The sequence below is a fragment of the Hemiscyllium ocellatum genome, unplaced genomic scaffold (assembly GCF_020745735.1).
Source record: "Hemiscyllium ocellatum isolate sHemOce1 unplaced genomic scaffold, sHemOce1.pat.X.cur. scaffold_1181_pat_ctg1, whole genome shotgun sequence".
NCBI classification, from domain to species: domain Eukaryota; kingdom Metazoa; phylum Chordata; class Chondrichthyes; order Orectolobiformes; family Hemiscylliidae; genus Hemiscyllium; species Hemiscyllium ocellatum.
The window spans coordinates 33,630-53,960 of NW_026867696.1; the positions used below are offsets into that span (position 1 = coordinate 33,630).

Sequence of the window (20,331 nt, forward strand, 5' to 3'; positions counted from 1 at the left end):
ACGGGCACTTCGTCCAATGAACGCGCGGCCTTTGTGACGACAGCGGTCCCTCGATTCACGTGACCGGATGCTCCTGCACATGCGCCGTTGCGGGGGGGTTATGGGTAGCTGATGTTGTGTTGGTCTGGAGGGTCGCTGTGTCCAGGAAGAGGTGAGTGTGGCTCAGTCAATGAGCATCAGTCAGACCCTGCTGGAGCATGGGGGGAGGTGGGATATTAGGTACAGCAAGAGTTAAAGAGTGTGTGGGATGGAGTTTTACAGCTTTTTTAGGTAATAAGACCCTTTCTGGACAATACTGGGGGATGGGTAATATCAGAAACAGCAGAGTGAGAATTGAAGAAAAGTGTGTGTGTGGTGGAGATTTGCAACACTTTTTAAAGTTAAAAATCACACAACTCTAGGTTATAGGAGAAAATGAGGTCTGCAGATGCTGGAGATCAGAGCTGGAAATGTGTTGCTGGAAAAGCTCAGCAGGTCAGGCAGCATCCAAGGAACAGGAGAATCGAGGTTTCGGGCATGAGCCCGTCTTCAGGAATGAGGAAAGTGTCCTCATTCTTTCCTCATTCCTGATGAAGGGCTTTTGCCCGAAATGTCGATTTTTTTTTTCCCTGCTCCGCGGATGCTGCCTGACCTGCTGTGCTTTTCCAGCACCACACTGATCTCCAGCATCTGCTGTCTTTTTCGCCTGGAGGTTTTACTAGCTACCTGATGAAGGTGCAGAGCTCTGAAAGTTCGAACTTCTAAACAAATCTAATGGACTACAACCTGGTGATGTGTGATTTTTTTTATGTTTGTACACCCCAGCCCAACACTGGCATCTGCATATTGTAACTTGGTTGTTTTAGGGAAGTTCTACAGAAACTAGAATGATCTGTTCTGAATTCCTGTCATGTGCAGGCAGCAATGACTTTTGTAATCCCCTTTTCACAGGATATGAGAAGAGCAGCTTTGCAGGTAGAGCTTCCCAACTGAGTACCATGTGAAGGTCTGACAGAGCCCCTTGATTCGTGGGACAGGAGAGACGTCCCTCTTTCAGTCCAGAAGGGGAAAATTCTTTGAACGTTTTTGTCTGCTTCAGTAGGCTCTTAAAGTATCATCTTTACCTGAACCACAGGGGCACGTGCCTGAGCCAGTTTGCCCACTGTGGGGAAAGGAAGTCTCAGGAGGCATTCTGCGAGCCATGGAGAAACCGTGGAAGTGTGGGGATTGCGGGAAAGGATTCCACTATCCCTCCATGCTGGAGATCCACCGCCGTGTCCACACCGGGGAGCGGCCCTTCACCTGCTCCGTCTGCGGCAAGGGCTTCACCCAGTCGCCCCACCTGCTGTCCCACCAGCGGGTCCACACCGGGGAGCGGCCGTTCGCTTGCTCTGAGTGCGGGAAGGACTTCAGCGAATCGTCCAGCCTGCTCAAGCACCAGCGGGTCCACACCGGGGAGCGGCCCTTCACCTGCTCGGTGTGCGGCAAGGGCTTCCCTCACTCGTCCAGCCTGCTCAAGCACCAGCAGGTCCACACCGGGGAGCGGCCCTTCACCTGCACCGTCTGCGGCAAGGGCTTCACCCGCTCGTCGCACCTGCTGACCCACCAGCGGGTCCACACCGGGGAGAGGCCGTTCAGCTGCTCTGTCTGTGGCAAGAGCTTCTCTCACTCGTCCAGCCTGCTGTGGCACCAGCAGGTCCACACCGGCGAGGGGGCCTTCACCTGCTCCGTCTGCGGCAAGGGCTTCTCTCACTCGTCCAGCCTGCTGCGGCACCAGCAGGTGCACACCGGCGAGGGGGCCTTCACCTGCTCCGTCTGTGGCAAGGGCTTCCCCCACTCGTCCGGCCTCCAGATCCACCAGCGGGTCCACACGGGGGAACATCCTTCCGATAGACCAGAAGTGCACATAATACAGAGAAACTTCGATTATCCAGAATTAGATGAACCAGCACGGTGGCTCAGTGGTTAGCGCTGCTACCTCACAGTACCAGGGACCCGGGTTTCATTCCTGCCTCAGGCGACAGACTGTGTGGAGTTTGCACATTCTCCCCGCGTCTGCGTGGGTTTCCTCCTCGTGCTCCGGTTCCGTCCCACAGTCCAAAGATGTGCAGGTCAGGGTAAATTGGCCATGCTAAATTGCCCGTAGTGTTAGGTACATTAGTCAGAGGGAAATAGGTCTGGGTGGGTTACTCTTCAGAGGGTCAGTGTGGACTGGTTGGGCCTGTTTCCACACTGTAAGGGATCTAATCGTCAAGCGACTGAAATACACTCTGCATGTGTCCTTTGGATAATCGAGGTTCCTGTGTATTCCAAAAGTGGCCTAACCAACGTCCTGTCCAGACCCCAACCCCTATACTCAGTGCTGTGACCAATAAAGTGATCTGCAGAATCTGCGGGACTTGCTTAATCCTGGGAGGTAAATCACGTGTTTCTCCTTCTCTTGCAGGTGGATCCAAGATTTCACTCTCTGTCCCATTGAGTCTCCAGTCAGGTCCTTCAGCTCAACTGGTCTCTCTCAGTATTTCTGACCCATGTGAGCCTCTACGCACCTCCCCTTCACTTGCTCACACTTGATTTCCCTTACAGCAGCATTCCCTTCAGTTCCTTTCTCCCTGACGTCTGTATCCAGCTTCTCCTTAAATGCCGTCCACCTCGACCTGCTACTGTGGGGGTCATTCCCGCTGCAGACAGAAGTCTCTCCTTTGTAACCTCTTCAAAAGATTTACCGCTGACTTCCCCCTTCAGTCTTTTCCATTTCTGGGTCTCCCCGCTGTTGCGAAACTTGGAAGGGTTCAGAAAAGATTTACAAGGATGTTGCCAGGGTTGGAGGGTCTGAGCTACAGGGAGAGGCTGAACAGGCTGGGGCTGTTTTCCCTGGAGCGTCGGAGGCTGAGGGATGACCTTATAGAGGTTTACAAAATTATGACCGGCATGGATAGGATAAATAGGCAAAGTCTTTTCCCTGGGGTTGGGGAATCCAGAACTAGAGGGCATAGGTTTAGGGTGAGAGGGGAAGATATAAAAGAGACCTACAGGGCAACGTTTTCATACAGAAGGTGGTGTGTGTACGGAATGAGCTGCCAGAGGATGTGGTGGAGGCTGGTACAATTACAACATTTAAGAGGCATTTGGATGGGTATATGAATAGGAAGGGTTTGGAGGGATATGAGCCGGGTGCTGGCAGGTGGGACTAGTTTGGGTTGGGATATTTGGTCGGTATGGACGGGTTAGACCGAAGGGTCTGTTTCCGTGCTGTACATCTCTTGACAAGGCCTTGTCTGAGGGTGAAATGTTGTCATTCCCGTTGATGCGGGTGGTCCCCTGTCTGTTGTCCTTTTTGTTTCCTTTCTCGGAAAGGACCTCGCGGACATGGGCAGCGTTCCCGAGCCCCGCTCTGGAACGGGCTGTTCCGTCCTCTTCCAGCCCCCGGGGGAAGGGGCAGCTTGAGTGCAGTTGGAGAGTGGGCCGTTCACCGGGAGGGTGCCAATGGGACGGGAGAGTGGTACCGGTAATGGGGCAAGGGGGAGATGCCTCAGACCGCCAGACACTGGGGCAGCTGCTCGCGTGCTCCTTTTGGATCTCACAGCACAGGGAGGCCTTTCATCTAATTACCTCTCTGGCTCTGCGTCTGTCTGTCTCTCTGAGGTGACAGCGGATTCCAGCATATTGCTGCTTGCTGGGTAAACCTGTTTTTCCTCTGTTTTCCCCCTCTCTCTCCTGCTCAAACCCCTGAACTTCAGGCCGCCCCTGACCTTGTCACTATCAGTGAATAGGGAACAGCTTTTCTTCCTCCACCTTATCTGAACCTATCACAATCTTCCCCACTTTCACCAGTTGTATCTGTGTGTGACCCTCTCTTTCTGTGTCTCTTTCTCTCCTAAGCCCCCTCCCTCACCACATCCCATTTACCCACCCCCTCCTGTCATGCTCCCACTTTCAAACGGTCTCGTTGTGTTTTCACTGCCTCTTCCCCATCGTTTCCGTCAAGCACCTCATCTCACGCTTAGAACCCATGCAGTGTAGGAGCAGGCCCTTCAGCCCATCCAACCCACACCAACCCTCCCTCACCCAGACCTCTGCCCGTAACCCTGCAATTCCCATTGACTAACCCACCTAGCCTACACATCCCTGGGCACTATGGGTAATTTAGCACAGCTAATGCACCCTAACCTGCACGGCACTATGGGTAATTTAGCACGGCCAATGCCCCCTAACCTGCACATCCCAAACACTATGTAATTTAGCACGGCCAGTCCACCCAAACCTGCACATCCCTGGATACTATAGGACAATTTAGCCTGGCCAATCCTACACTAAGGGTGGATTGGCCATGCTAAATTACCCATAGTACCCAGGGATGTGTAGGTTAGGGTCGATTGGCCATGCTAAATTACCTAATCCTACACATCCCTGGGTACTGTTAGGATAAAATAGGTCAAGGGAGGGTGGAGCTATAGCTGCTGTTTGGGGAATCGAAACTGTTGCTTACGTGGCTAGCTCAGCTGCCAACGCCCAAATCAGCTCAATAACAGGAAACGCCTAGCAAACGCGAAATGTCCTAATAAGGCAATGCTTAGTAGCTCCGCGAAGCTCTGCTCAGCAAAGAGTATATCAGGAGCAGATTTGGGAGGGGAAGGCAGAACGCGCCTTCTCCAGTGAATGTATGGTGATTCACTGTATCAGCTACGATTCTGCAATAAAGCCTGCTTGTGCCAAACAATTGAGCGTCTGTTGTCTCTCCTCCTAAAACGAACATGCAAGGACAAATTCCATCCTAACAGTACTATGGGTAATTTAGCATGGCCAATCCACCCTCACCTACACATCCCTAGGTACTATGGGTAATTTAGCATAGCCAATCCACCCTCACCTACGCATCTTTGGATTGTGGGAGGAAGCCGGTGCACCCGGGGAAAACCCTCGCAGACGCAGGCTGGAAATGTGCAAACTCCATAGGGACAGTCGCCCCTGAGGCTGGAATTGAACCCGGGTCCCTTGGCGCTGTGCCCACTAAGCAACCCCTTATAATCCGCCTGCGTTAAGATCCTTTTGTCACCTGGATGAATGTTACAGGGGGGAGCGGGGTTTAAGTCTTTTCTGAGCTGAGAGAGGACACAGGAGATGCTCCTCATCATGCTTTCATGTGTCACGTTGTATAATTCTTAGATTTTACATGTAAATGTCTAGTTGGGGTTAGAATTCTTGTAAATATAGACAAACCGAAACACTTGTTGAGACATTTCACCAAACCCCAAGTAGGCAATTGACATGCCCGCCCCTGAAAAGAGAACCTTTCGTGGGGTCAGAGTTGACATTGAGAATAGCGAAATGAACACTGTCCCCGTCGTGTTTGTATTTTTGCTGACAGAAGGACAGTTTGCAGTCAGCAGGAACTGTGGGACTAGAGGCTGCGGGCCAGGTCTGCGCTCGGGAGCGTAAATCCCAACAGGAACCAGAGGCGTTGCTAACGTTTAAGCCAGCTGAGCTTAGCAAGAAAAGGCTGCGACCCTGTGCTTGAACTGATCAGCCGAAACTTTGGAGAGAGGGAGGGTCTGACCCTTGGGAAGGGTGCTGGCGGGGTGTGGGCGGGAGGTGAACCTTTGCAATGTCCAATCAGAAGGCTAAGTGTTAAGATAACAAGAGCCGATATTTAGCAGTCGATAAGTGCAACATGTAAGCAGTTTGTTCATATGCAGCTCAAAGGCTGTCCCCAAAGTTAAACTTAGCAGGGCGCCTACCCACTCAATCCAGTTACCCACCCCATTTCAGGGTGGATATGTGAACTATCACTAATTTTGGTTCTTCTAACGAATAAAACATTTAAACCTAGCTGTTCAGGAAAGCAAACAAGTTTAAAACTACAGCCATGCTGCAGTTAAACTCAATAGACTTAGAGCAAAATACATGTTCCCTGAACGCAGTTGAAAGTTAACATAGTTGTATTAGATGTCGGAATATCTGTTTAAATGGAGCCGTGAGCTTTCCCAATGTAGACAGGGCTCCTCGAAACGTGGCAGTGTCCCCCCTGCAGCTGCAGAGCGAGACAGGAGAGTTTGTTTTTGTGAATGAGCAGTTGTAGCGCGAGGTGGCTGTTGCTTGGTGACGGTGAGGCTCCCCCGGCCCCGCCCATCCCCCCGTGCAGACGTCACGCGGGGGTGAAGGCGGTTGGGAGGAGAAGTCGCTCGAGCGGGGAAGCGGCGGCCGTTAGGAAAATGGCGCCGTGCGGCCCGGGGCAGACCCCCGTCACTGGTCACCGCCGCCTTCCTGGTGCAGCTGCTGTGTCACGGCCACACCGGCCGGCTGTACAGCAGGCAGGAGCCGGTGACCATTCTGGAGGCGGATGGGGTTAAGGCCCTGTTTGGGAACTGGTCGGCCGCCTGGGTGGTGGAGTTCTACTGGTCGTGGGGCGGCCCCTGTGTCAACTATGGGGCCACCTGGAAGGTACTGGGCCCGGGAGGTGAAAGGTGAGGCAGGTTGTGGGGGGGACGGAGGGGAAGGAATGTGGGGCCTGTCCTGTCCTGTCATAGTCACATTTTACACTCACTTTCCATCTGCTTTTACTGGCGCTTGTGCTGTTTACCCCTCACTGTGTTTTAATCCTTGTGCTGTTTACCCCTCACTGTTTTATTAATCCTTGTGCTGTTTACCCCTCACTGTTACTTGTGCAATTGCTGAGGGTAGTGTGTAAATACTAGTGAAGGATACTATGCACCAGCATGTATATGTTCCTCAGTTATTGAAGGGGCAGGACCTGTTGAGAACGGTTCGTAAAGCAGGTTGTGCACTAAGCCTTGTTAACATGGATATGTTCATTGGAAAAGTTGACTTTTTATTATTTGGAGTCGTAGAGATTTTCAGCACGGAAACAGATCCCCTCAGTCCAACCTGTCCACGCCAACCAGATATCCTACATTAATCTAGTCCCCATTGCCAGCACTATATCCCTCTACACCATTCCTATTCATATACCCATCCAGATACTTTTTAAAGACTGTAATTATACCGGCCTCCACCACTTCCTCTGGCAGCTCATTCCATACACACACCACTCTCTGCATGGAAACATTGCCCTTCAGGTATCTTTTATATGTGTGGCCTCACCCTAAACCTATGTCCTCTAGTTGTGAAGGTCACCCCAACACGGAGGAAAAGACTTAAAAACATTGAGCAGCCAAACAAATGCAAAAGCAATCAAATATCAAGCCACATGGGGGAAAAAATATCGCTCTGCCCTTTTTGATCTCCAATAGACATTTGGAAACTGAAAATCTGTCAATAACACCAGCATTGCTACAGAGCATATTGTGTACACTCCTCGGTGTCAACAAGCAGGGCACATGTTTGCCAGTGTCATCAAAACATTGGGCGTGTTCTTCATTGTCGGCAGAAAAGGGGCAAAACCTACTTTTGATGGACAAATAAGGCTCACTGGAGGACCAGAAGGAGACTTGTCCTCCTGCCATTCGGAGCTCCCCTATTGGTGAACGCGGAAGTTGGGCCATGAGGTTCTGAAGTTCCTGCCCCTCCCCTCTGTCAATGAAGATTGAGCTTCACTCAGACTGCAGCTTCCTTCCTCTGTCCAACATCTGTGTGTACAGCACTCTCTTTTCTCACCCCCTTTTCCATTTACGTTTCATTCTGGGGTTCAATTGTTGACTTGGAGCAACTGAAAGGAATGGGAGTGAATCCAGTGAGGGGACAGACTCTGGAAAAAATAGTCCAAGCCTTTGTCTCAATTGACAAAATAGACAGGCAGGAGACTGGAAGAATGCAGCAAGCCAGGCAGTATCAGTAGGTGGAAGAGTTGAGGTATCTGGTGGAACCCTTGTTCAGGATTGGGGGTGGGTATAGCAAGAGCTGTGGAACAAGGGTGTGCTGGGGGCAGGGTGATGAAGTGAGGATAGGTGGAGACAGGTAGAAGGTACAATAGACAATAGGTGCAGGAGTCAGCTCTTCTGCCCTTTGAGCCAGCACCACCATTCATTACGAGCGTGGCTGATCATCCTCAATCAGTATCCTGTTCCTGCATTATCCCCATAACCTGGTTGGTGAATGGGAGGAAGGAATCTAGTTGGCAGGGAAGAGTGGAAAGGGCTGGGAAGTGAGTTGGGGGATGGGATGGGAGATTATTTGAAATTGGAGAACTTCGTGTCGAGTCCTCCGGGCTGTGGACTGCTCAGACAAGATGAGGTTTTGTTCCTCCAATTTGTCAGAAGGGGAGTGGGAAGGGGCATTAAAATGGGTGGAGACTGGGAAGTCCGCTCAGCCTCTGTGGACCTGGCTGTGATGGTCCGTAAACCATTCCCCAAGTTTACGCTCGGTCTTCCTGACGTAGAGAAGACCATAACTGGCAAAGCACAGTGGGTCGAGCAGTAGGACAGTCGTAGTTTGAGGCACAAGCCCTTCATCAGGAATGATGCGTGGATGTTCAGAGGGGCATCAGCGTCCTTCTGTGCCAGTTGTCAGACAGGTGCAGCAGGCAATGAGCAAGGCAAGTGGCATATTAGCAAGAGGAATTAAGTTCAGAAGTGGGAATGTCTTCCAGCAGTTAGGAGGTCATAGAATATATTCAAGGCTGAGTTCACGTGATTTTTATGTGGATGCTTGTGGGGGAAGGCAAAAAAATGGTTCTAAGACCAGTATCCAGTTTTTAGACAGTTCCAGAGTCAGACAGCACAGAAACAGACCCTTCAGTACAACTAGTCAATGCTGACTATGTTCTCAAACTAAACCAGTCCCACCTGGCAGTGTTTTGGCCCATATCCCTCCAAACCTTTCCTATTCATGACGTTACTGTACCTGCATCCACCACATCCTCTAGACATTTAGTCCTCACGTGAACTACTGTGTAAAAAAAAATTGTGCCCTTCAAGTCTTTTTAAAATCCTTCTCCTGTCACCGTCAAAATTTGCTCCCTAATCTTGAAACCCCAACCCTAGGGGAAGGACACCCTTTGTTCACCTCATCTCTCCCCTCATGATTTTATAAACGTTGATAAGGTCACATCTCCACTTCCAATGCTCCAGTGAAAAAGTCCCAGCCCATCCACCTAGATGAAGGTAGAATCCTGTCCCTCAGGATTCCCTCCAACAATGTGCCCACCACTGATGTCAGGCACACTGATCTATAGTTCCCTGGCTTGTCCTTACCACCCTTCTTAAACAGTGGCACCACGTTAGCCAACCTCCAGTCTTCTGGCACCTCACCTGACATGCACAGTATGCTCTATGGAGATGCTGTTTTTGATGGATTTAAAGTGTCCAAATGCCACAATTTCTCCCCCACTCACTTGACATAACCGTGTAGGCTCCTCGCTATTTGATGTTCATGTTACTTAGAACCCTCATGATCATATCAATCTCAATGAGGTCACCTCTCAACCTCCTGTGCTCCAGTGAAGACAGTCTCAGCTTCTCCTTATAACTCAAACCCTCCAGTCCTGGCAACATCCTGGTAAATCTTTACTGGACTCTCTGTAATAGTATTCTTCCTATTACAGGGCCACCAGAAGCCTTCTCAGTACTCTACAAGTGACTTCACCAACATCCTGTACACCTTCAACATGATGTCCCAACTCCTTTGTTCAATGGTGTGAACAATTAAGGTAAGTGTGCTGAATGTTTAACATCAATCTACATTTGTCAATATATCATATCAGTTGCATGACACTGTGACCTTTTGCTCTTAACTCTGCGTCTTATGATCCTGCTCCACAGCTACCCGATGAAGGAGCAGCGCACTGAAAGCTAGTGCTTCCAAATAAATCTGTTGGACTATAACCCACTGTTGTGATTTTTCAACCTTGTCCCACCTAGTCCAACAGCAGCACCTCCACCTCCTTTCTAATGAACACAGCCCATACCTCCCAGTGCTGCCAGTAAACTGCCGATGAAATGATGCAGTGCCTGCACTCCTGAAAAGTTTATAATTTCTAACGAAACCAGCTACTCATTCACTGCTCCATCTGATACACGACTTTGGAAACTTAGTGCAGGAGGCTGCAAGAAATGAGCAGCTTTAAAACAAAAACCGCTTGGAGCTTTCAATGAGAGCCTGAGCCCAGCAGTACGTTCTGGTTACCTTTATTGTGGCCCAACATTGTTACAGCTGCAGATGCCCCCAGCAAAAGGGCAGAGAAAGAGTAGCTGTGTTTTAGACAGCTCAACAACAGGGGGAGGTGCAAGGGGCAGGGCAAGGCCAACAGCAGGCCCCCGCACTACGCCTGCGTTGCCTTGCACAGTTTACAAAAATCCCTTCCCCTTCAGAGACTCCCCAGTGTGGAAGCTGGCCACTCGACCCAAAGACTACACACCGATCCTCCAAAGGGTAACCCACCATGCAATTCCCCTACCCCATTGCTCAACATTTACCCCTGACTAATGCACCTAACCTGCACATCCCTAGGCACTATGGGTATTTCAGTACTGTCAATCCACCTGAACCTGGACAACTCGTATATGCCAACCAGATATCCCAACCCAATCTAGTCCCACCTGCCAGCACGGGGCCCATATCCCCCCAGTTGCCTTTTAAATGTTGCAATTGTATCAGCCTCCACCACTTCCTCTGGCAGCTCATTCCATACACGTACCACCCTCTAAATGAGAAGGTTGCCCCTTAGGTCTCTTTCATATCTTTCCCCTCTCACCCTAAACCTATGCCCTGTAGTTCTGGACTCTCCCATCCCATAGAAAAGACTTTGTCTATCTATCCTATCCATGCCCCTCATGATTTTATAAACCTCTATAAGGTCACCCCTCAGCCTCTGACGCTCCAGGGAAAATAGCCCCAGCCTGTTCTGTCTCTCCCTATAGCTCAAATCCTCCAGTCTTGGCGACATCCTTGTAAATCTTTTTAGATTAGATTAGATCACTTAGTGTGGAAACAGGCCCTTCGGCCCAACAAGTCCACACCGACCTGCCGACGCGTATATCACCCAGACCCATACTCCGGGGGTTTGCAAGGACTGCCACAAACAGTACGTAGGACAAACAGGAAGAAAGTTAGCCACCAGGATACACGCACACCAGCTAGCCATAAAAAGACATGATCTTCTATCCCTTGTAGCCCAACATACGGATGAAAGAAAACATCACTTCAACTGGGACAACATCTATCCTGGGACAGGCTAAGCAAAGACATGCCAGAGAATTCCTAGAGGCCTGGCACTCCAATCACAACACCATAAACAAACACATAGATCTAGATACCATCTATCAACCCCTCAGAAAATGAACAGGAAATGACATCACCACAAACCCCAGGAACCCCATCCAGGCCAAACATATAAATCGAAAGCAGGAGACAACAGCTTCGCTTCACTTGGAGGTCGCCACTGATGATGTTCCCGAGCCAGGTAATGAAACGTCTGGATATCAAACCTACAGCTCAGCGAGCAAACCTACACCCTAATCCTCAACCTGAGCTACAAACCTTGCAAAGTAGAATGTATTTGCAAACATCATGCTGCAAATACAAACCCACCCCCATGGATGATCTATCTCGTGTGTGCATGAGATAGAGAAACAGTCTATTTCCGTGCTGTTTATCTCTATTTGATAACCGTTGCTTTATTTCTGTTGGTGTAAATGTTGTTGTAATTCATAGCTGGATCCTCATAGGTGTAAGGGTGACAGAATTCCTCAAGTAGGGCACTGGAAGATTCCTGGGAGACCCCTATTTCTGGTTTACTTCCTCATGAACAAACATTAAGCACGTGTACCTATTTATTTACGATTTTGTTTTATTTTTCTTGTTCGATTCCCTGCTATGACTACACCTTGTATTAGGATAGTTGACAGGCTGGGAGATTGTGGCTTGGGTCTTGATTGAATATTTTATCGTTCCAGAAGTTATAAAAGGCGGGGTCAAAGCTTTAGCAGAAATCCAGCAGAGCTGAGAACAGACCGACATCTTAGTCTGTGGGAACAGGGAGATCAACAGAGGATAGAGAAATCAGGTCCTGAAACCAGACCACCCTGTGATCAGTGCTTTGATTAGAGGCATCCTTCTACATCAGTCAATGCCAGTTGTCAGACAGGTGCAGCAAGGCAAGTGGTATATTAGCAGGCTGAACTGAGATTAGAAATGGGGATGTCTTCCTGCAGTTAGGGAGTCATTGAATTTATTCAAGGCTGAGTTCATCTGATTTTTGAACAACAAAGTGTGGATTTTTATGTTGTGTGGATGAGGTGTGTTTTTTTTGTGGTTTATGTTTTGGATACAGGAAGAGTAGACATTTTTAAAGTGGAAGGCAAGAAAATGGTTTTAAGACCACGACAGAACAGTTACGGTCAGACAGCACAGAAACAGACCCTTCAGTCCAACTATTCCATGCTGACTATGTTCTCAAACTAAACTAGTGCCACTTGCCAGTGTTTGGCCCATATACCTCCACACCTTCCCTATTCATGTACTTATCCACATGAATTTTAAACGTTGCATCTGAACATGTATCCACCACTTCCTCTTTACATTCACTCAATACATGAAACACTCTGTTATAAACAAACTTTTCCCAATTCTGTCCATTCCATGGATTCATTCTCTTTCCTTTCAGTTGCTGCAAGTCATAAATTGAAGCCCAGAATGAAATAAATGGAAAAGGAGTTGTGAAGAGAGTACCCTACTCACAGATGGTTGACACAGTAAGGAGGGTGGAGTCTGGAGCAAACCCGAAATGTCGATTTTCCTGCTCCTCGGATGCTGCCTGACCTGCAGTACTTTGCCAGCACCACTCTAATCTTGACCCTGATCTCCAGCATCTGCAGTTCTAACTTTCTCCTGTAAGAAATCAGCAGTTTTAAACCAAAAACCTGTTGCAGTTTAAAGCTCTCATTGAGAGCATGAGCTCAGTGTGAAGTTCAGGTAATCTTTATTGTGACCCAACTTTGTTACAGCTTCAGAATCTCCCAGCAGAAAGGTGTAGAAAAAGTAGCAATTTTTTAAAAACAGCTCAAGGTCAAAGTGCAACTCCTCACTTTCTTCATTATTGGTCACCACTGAGTTGTCCCTTTGTAATTGGATCCTTGATATCGCCTTAACCTGGAGGAAGTATTGCCTCACTCAGCAATTTCAACCTGTATCCAAGTAAGTTGGATGAGCAGCATAGAGTCAACCAGACTATTGTGGGTCTGGAGTCATGTGTAGGCCAGAGTGGGTAAAGGATGCAGCTGGGACGACTGCTCTAATAACTGCTCAAGTCTTCCCTAAAGAAGGGGTTTTTTTCCCACCCCCACCCCACCGACAATAGTTTCACCGTTAGATTCTGAACTCCAGATTTCTGACCAAATTCCAATTCCGCCATCTGTTGTGGGAATCGAACTCGGGCGCCACTGGAACTGGGTTGATAGTCCAGTTGGTAAAGGCACTCGGCCGTCTTTCTTTCAATCCTCCTGCAATGCCATGTGATCCCGCTGGTAGGTCAGCAAGGAGGCGGCCTGGGTAAAGGCCTTCCCGCACTCGGGGCAGCTTAAGGGCCTCTCCCCCATGTGGATCCACTGGTGGGTCTGGAGGTTGGAGGAATCGCTTAAGTCCTTCCTGCAGTCAGGGCAGGGGAACGGCCTCTCCCCAGTGTGACTGCGCCAATGAGTCTCCAGGGCAGACGGGAAACAAGCCTTTCCCACAGTCGTCACACTTCCATGGTTTCTCCACGGGGCGGGATTCCTCGGGTTTCTCCATGGCCGAAGCTTCAGCCGCACAAACGCATGTGGAGCTTCTGTCCACCGTGAATTCCTCTTTCCAAACCGTAGAGCTGTTGCACGCTCCTCACTCAGTGCACTGTAATGGTAGGGTCTCTCATCCAGTCCCACTGATGCTGAAAACGTACCCAAACAGGAACCAAACAGCTTTGCTCCTCACAGAATCATAGTTGCAAACTGTTGCGGTCCCGATGGATTGGATTGAATGACTGTCAGACATGGATGTCAAAGTAAGGACTGCAGACGCTGGAGAGTCAGAGTCAGAAAATGCGGCGCTGGAAAAGCACAGCAGGTCAGGCAGCATCCGAGGAGCAGGAGAGTCAACGTTTTGGGCATTAGGCCTTCGTCTGTTGATTTTGAAACTTCCATCTTCTGATCCTGAAATGTAAAAAGAGATTACAAAAGTCATCACTGTCAGTGCAGGGTAGAAATTCTGAACAAGCAATTCTACTTTCTGCGGAAAGTTCTTTTCTTTTGTTATTTCACAAAATTGAAAGCACCATCCCACTCTCTCTCCCCCTCTGTTCTCACTCTGATCTAACTAATTCCCCCGAAGGTGCTGATTCAGGATCTTCCAGGGGCAGAAAAGCAAAAACGTCAAGACTGACATCTCTCTGAATTTTGGATAACTCCACCTGAAAGTTAATATCTTTCACAGCATTGGGATACTGCTGAGAGGGGTGGAGGTCTGATTTTGGGAAGTAAAAAAAAATAATGAGTTTGTGCCAATCCCTTCCCTTCAGAGAATCCCCAGAGTGTGAAAGCAGGCCACTCAGCCCCACAAATCCATACCGACCCTCTAAAGGGTAACAGGCCCGCACCTATTCCCCTACCCCCTATTGCTCAACTTTTACTCCCTGATTGGTGCACCTAACCTGCACATCTCTGGGCATGGTCAATCCATCCTAACCTGGTCAAAAGTTAAAAATCACACCACCAGGTGAGTGTTCAACAGGTTTATTTGGAATGACTCACTGATCCTTCAGGTGGTTGTGGAGAATAAGATCTTAAGACATAACTTATAGAAAAACATTATCGCGTTCTGCCACCGAAATGATATATTGAACAAACCTGGACTGTCAAGTCTTTTATCTTTTAGACTGGATTGCAGCTATCATTCACATGTAAATCCCAGACCTTCTTGCAAGGCACCTTATCAAGATAACTCGAGGTTTTATAGCAAAATGTGACATCTCAGTTCACATAATGCATTAAAGGTGTGAGGTCAGAGTCTGTCTGTGTCCCAGTCTTGAGTCAGACTGGTTCTATTTCCAAAGTGTAATATTTTGTAAATTACATGGATTGACTGCTTACTGATTGTGTATTTTTTGAGCAAAATAGAATGTATCTGCAAATATCATTCTGCAAATACAAATAGAGCCTTATTTCTGGTTTACTTCCTAATGAATAAACATTAAACGCGAGCACCTATTTATTTCTAATGTTGTTTCATTTTTCTTGTTTGATTCCCTGCTGTGACTACACTGTGTCTGGATGGTTCACAGGCTGGGAGATTGTGCATTGGGACTTGATTGACTGAATGTTTTATTGTCCCAGATGGTGTAAAGACAGTTTTGGTGGGGGGGGGGTGGCAAAGCTTCAACACAAATCCAGCAGAGCTGAGAACAGACCGACATCCATACGCCTTTTAAATGTTGTAATTGTGCCAGTCTCCACCACTTCCTCTGGCAGTTCGTGCCATACATGCACCACCCTCTGTGAAAAGATTGCCCCTCAGACCCCTGTTAAATCATTCTGCTCTCACCTCAAACATATGCCTTCTAGTTTTCTTGGACTCCCCTACCCTGGGGAAAAGACCTTAGGTTTCCCCCCCTATCCATGCCCATTACAAAGGTCTGTAAGTTTACCCCTCAGCCTCTGATGCTCCATGGAAAATATCCCTGGCCTATTCAGCCTCTCCCTATAGCTCAAATCTTTTCTGACCCCTTTCAAAGTTTCATAACATCTTTCCTACAGTAGGGAGACCAGAACTGAACGCAGTATTCCAAAATTGGCTTAACCAACATCCTGGACAGCCACAACATGACCTCCCAACTCATCTACTCGATGCTCTGACCAATAAAGGCCATCCTACCAAATGCCTCATTCATTATCCTGTCTACCTGAGACTCCACTTTCAAGGAACTATGGAACCTGCACTCCAAGGTCTCTTTGTTCTGCAACACTCCCCTTAACTCTGTCAGTCCTGCCTGAATTGCTTGACCAAAATGCAACAACTCGAATTTCTCAAAATTTAATTCCATCTACCACACTTTGGCCCATCCGATCAATTCTAATTTATAGCAAACCCTCTTTTCTCTCTCATTCCCAAGCTGAAAATCTCCAATCCACACACTCTCCCTACATTCTCATTTTGCTGACCCCAATCCCTGCTGTACCTCATCCTGAATGGTCTGGTTCATGCTGATTAAAAGACCCACAATGTGGGGGGGGGGTCGGTCTAATTGAAACATACATAATCCTGAACAGCCCAGACAGAGTGGATGTTGCGAAGATGTTTCCATTGGTAGGACAGACTCAGACCAGAGGGCAGCGCTTCGAGTAAAGGGAAGTCCTTTTAGAAAGGAGAAACTTCTTCAGCCAGAGAGCGGTGAATCTGTGGAATCTATTTCCATAGAAGGCTGTGGAGGCCAGGTCACTGGGGATATTTAAAACTGAGACAGATAGGTTCTTGAGTATCAAGGGGATCAAGGGTTAAAGGAGAATGGGGTTGAGAAACCTAGCAGCCACGATTGAATGGGGTGATTCGACCTGATGGACTGAATGGCCTAATTTCTGCTCCTCTGACTTAGGGCCTCTTGCTGTCCTGGACACAGAGTGAGAGAATTGGGAGCAAGACTAGGCCATTCGGTCTTTCAAGTCAGCACCAGCATTGAACAATTCATAACTGGATATGAATATACCTACAGCTGGGTGGATAGGCTGGGACTTTTTTCACTGGAACACATGAGGTTGAGATGTGACCGTAAAAGGAGGCTCATAAAATCATGGAAGGTAGATGAGGTGAACCGCAGGTGTCCTTTCCCTAGGATGGGGGTTTCAAGATTAGGGAGCAAATGAGGAAGGTGAGTGAAGAAAGATTTTCAAAAGACTGGAGTAGCGCCTTTTTTTTGAGAGTAGTTTGTGTGTGGAATCAATGTCCAGACACGGTGGTGGATGTAGGTACAGTAACAAGGTTTAAAAGACATTTGGATAAGTACGTGAATAGGAAAGGTTCAGAGGGATATGGGCCAAATACACACAGGTGGGACTAGTTTAGTTTGTGGACACAGTCAGCACGGTTTAGTTGGACTGAAGGATCTGTTTCTGTGTTGTCTGACTCCGGAACTGTTCTAAACTGGGCTTAAAACCATTTTCTTGCCTTCCGCAATAAACATCCACTTCTTTCTTGTTCAAAAATCAGATTAACTCAACCTTGAATTTATTCAAATGACCCCCTAACTGCAGGATGACATTCCCATCTCTGAACTCAATTCCTCTTGCTAACACACCACTTGCCTTGCTCATTGCTTGCTGCACCTGTCTGACAACTGGCACAGAAGGACGCTGATGCCCCTCTGAACATCCACGCATCATTCCTGATGAAGGGCTTGTGCCCGAAACTTCGACTGTCCTACTGCTCGGATGCACCTTGAATGAATCTACCGTCCCTACCTCTGCTGGCAATGCGTTCCAGGCACCTATCACCCTCTGAGTAACGTACTTTCTGTGTGCATCTCCAACATGATGTCCCAACTCCTGAACTCAGCATGTGAACCATGAAGGCAAGTGTGCTGAACACCTTCTTCACCCCCTTCTACCAGTGATGTAACTTTCAAGAACAATGAACCTGAACACCTCCATGTCTCTGTTCTACAACATGACCCAGGGTCCTACCATTACCTGTTCAACTCTTGCCCTCCTTTATTTTAGCAAATGCAACCCCTCACTTATATCCATTCCTCTCTCATACACACACGCGCTCCCTCAGACATACACACACACCACCCCCTCAAAACTCTCACCCTCTCGCAGACTCATACTCCATCACAATCACACTTTATCAAGCAGGCACACATGCAAAAACACACTCACAGCGCACAAACACACACACACACACTTCCCTGAAGGGAGTTTCCCTGAAACGTCAATTTTCCTGCTCCTCAGATGCTGCCTGACTTGCTGCTGCACCACACGCTCGATCCTAAACTTATTACCCTCTAGTTCTGGACTGCCCCATCCAAAGGAAAATACCATGTTTATTTACCCTATCCATGCCCCTCATGATGATATAAAAGTGTATAAGGTCACTCCTCAGACTCTGGCAAGCTATGGAAAAAAGTCCATGGGCGGCATGGTGGCACAGTGGTTAGCACTGCTGCCTCACAGCGCCTGAGACCCGGGTTCAACTCCCGACTCAGGCGACTGACTGTGTGGAGTTTGCACATTCTCCCCGTGTCTGCGTGGGTTTCCTCCGGGTGCTCCGGTTTCCTCCCACAGTCCAAAGATGTGCGGGTCAGGTGAATTGGCCATGCTAAATTGCCCGTAGTGTTAGGTAAGGGGTAAATGTAAGGGTATGGGTGGGTTGCGCTTCAGCGGGTCAGTGTGGACTTGTTGGGCCGAAGGGCCTGTTTCCACACTGTAAGTAATCTAATCTGAACTTCTGTCTCTCCTCACCCAGGTAACCAAGACACATACCTGAGGTCCCAAAGTCTGCTCCCTCGCTGGATTCACTCCAGTTGCTACAAGTGAGCCTGCTCCGTCATTCATTAAGATCATGGCTGATCTATCCATCGTTTCATCTTCTCCTCCCTGCACTGTCACAAGAAACCCCTTAATTCCCCAACCAGGCCAAATCCCACCCAACTGTATCTTGAATATACTTAATGAAGCTGCCTCTATTGCTTCCTTAGCCAGTGTATTCCCTAGATTTTGATGAAGGGCTTTTGCCCGAAACATCGATTTTCCTACTCTCCGGATGCTGCCTGACCTGCTGTGCTTTTCCAGCACCACTCTAATCTAGACTATTCCATAGATTCACAACCCTCTGGGAAAAGCAGTTCCTCCTCATCTCTGTCTGAAAGCTACTCCCTCTAACCTTGAGGCCTCGTCTCACCCACCAGAAATTACTGGACAGGGTAGGGCTTCATCCCCACAGTGCAATGACATTGGGAAGATGTTTCCATTGGTAGGAGAGACTAGGACCAGAGGACACAGCTTTAAGAATAAAGGGAAGACCTTTAGGAACAGAGATAAGCGATGTCTCCTTTTCTGCCGACAGTGAGGAGCATGGACAATGTACTGGTGACACCAGCGAGCAGGTGCGCTGTTGTTCACACCGAGGAGCAGACACAACGTGCTCTGTGGCGATGCTGGTGTTATTGACAGATGTTAAATGTTCAAATGCCAAGAGGAGAAATAAAGGGTAGAGCCACAGTTCTTTTTCCCCATGTGGCTTAACATTTTATCGCTTTTGTCTGGCTGCTCAACATTTTTTTTAATGTCTTTTCCCCAGAATAGGGGTGAGGTTCACAACTACAGGGCATAGGTTTAGGGTGAGAGCAGAAAGATATTAAAGGTACCTAAGGGGCAACTTTTCCATGCAGAGGATGGTGCATGTATGGAATGAGCTGCGAGAGGAAGTAGTGGAGGCCGATATAATTACAGCATTTAAAAGGCATCAGGATGGGTATATGAACCAAGTGCTGACAAATGGGACTAGATTAATTTAGGATATCTGGTTGGCATGGACAGGTTGGACCAAATGGGTGAGTTCATGTGCTGTACATCTTTATGATTCTAAATAATAAAAAAAGTATATTTTTCCAAATACCAAACTCTCCATGTTAACAAGGCTTAGTGCACGATATGCTTTACTAACCGTTCTCAACAGGTCCTGCCCCTTCAATAACTGAGGAACATATACATGCTGGTGCATAGTATCTTTCACTACTTTTTACACACTACCCTCAGCAATTGCACAAGTAACAGTGAGGGGCAAACAGCACAAGGATTAATAAAACAGTGAGGGGTAAACAGCACAAGCGCCAGTAAAAGCAGATGGAAAGTGAGTGTAAAATGTGACTATGACAGGACAGGCCCCACATTCCTTCCCCTCCGTCCCCCCCACAACCTGCCTCACCTTTCACCTCCCGGGCCCAGTACCTTCCAGGTGGCCCCATAGTTGACACAGGGGCCGCCCCACGACCAGTAGAACTCCACCACCCAGGCGCCCGACCAGTTCCCAAACAGGTCCTTAACCCCATCCGCCTCCAGAATGGTCACCGGCTCCTGCCTGCTGTACAGCCGGCCGGTGTGGCCGTGACACAGCAGCTGCACCAGGAAGGCGGCGGTGACCAGTGACGGGGGTCTGCCCCGGGCCGCACGGCGCCATTTTCCTAACGGCCGCCGCTTCCCCGCTCGAGCGACTTCTCCTCCCAACCGCCTTCACCCCCGCGTGACGTCTGCACGGGGGGATGGGCGGGGCCGGGGGAGCCTCACCGTCACCAAGCAACAGCCACCTCGCGCTACAACTGCTCATTCACAAAAACAAACTCTCCTGTCTCGCTCTGCAGCTGCAGGGGGGACACTGCCACGTTTCGAGGAGCCCTGTCTACGTTGGGAAAGCTCACGGCTCCATTTAAACAGATAT

General features: G+C 48.7%; 1 protein-coding gene and 1 long non-coding RNA gene across 10 annotated transcripts; one reads left to right on the top strand and one right to left on the bottom strand.

Annotated features, from left to right (window-relative positions):
* The first annotated feature begins 64 nt into the window (after positions 1-64).
* Positions 65-19,383, top strand: LOC132809408 (gastrula zinc finger protein XlCGF49.1-like). Of its 9 annotated transcripts, none has more exons than XR_009642299.1 (4): positions 6,157-6,443; positions 9,479-9,583; positions 11,047-11,335; positions 18,361-19,383. XR_009642299.1 is itself a non-coding variant. In XM_060822553.1 (2 exons), the coding sequence occupies exon 2, from the start codon at positions 1,181-1,183 to the stop codon at positions 1,946-1,948; it is 768 nt and encodes a 255-aa protein (XP_060678536.1). In that variant the 5' UTR covers positions 65-151; positions 931-1,180; the 3' UTR covers positions 1,949-4,699. The 9 variants fall into 9 exon arrangements, 2 of the variants coding, with proteins under 2 accessions (XP_060678536.1, XP_060678537.1); XR_009642300.1 differs by lacking the exon at positions 18,361-19,383 and adding an exon at positions 14,779-15,053; XR_009642296.1 differs by lacking the exons at positions 6,157-6,443; positions 11,047-11,335; positions 18,361-19,383 and adding exons at positions 91-151; positions 9,696-9,758.
* LOC132809412 (uncharacterized) lies at positions 13,219-20,116 on the bottom strand. The gene is made up of 2 exons (XR_009642303.1): positions 19,822-20,116; positions 13,219-14,057 (listed from the first exon to the last, which is right to left on the bottom strand). It is a non-coding gene; the product is annotated as an uncharacterized LOC132809412 (long non-coding RNA).
* Positions 20,117-20,331: the final 215 nt, after the last annotated feature.

Excerpts from the sequence above, each read along its gene's own strand:
- LOC132809408 (XM_060822553.1), top strand. The coding sequence starts at position 1,181 with ATGGAGAAACCGTGGAAGTGTGGGGATTGCGGGAAAGGATTCCACTAT.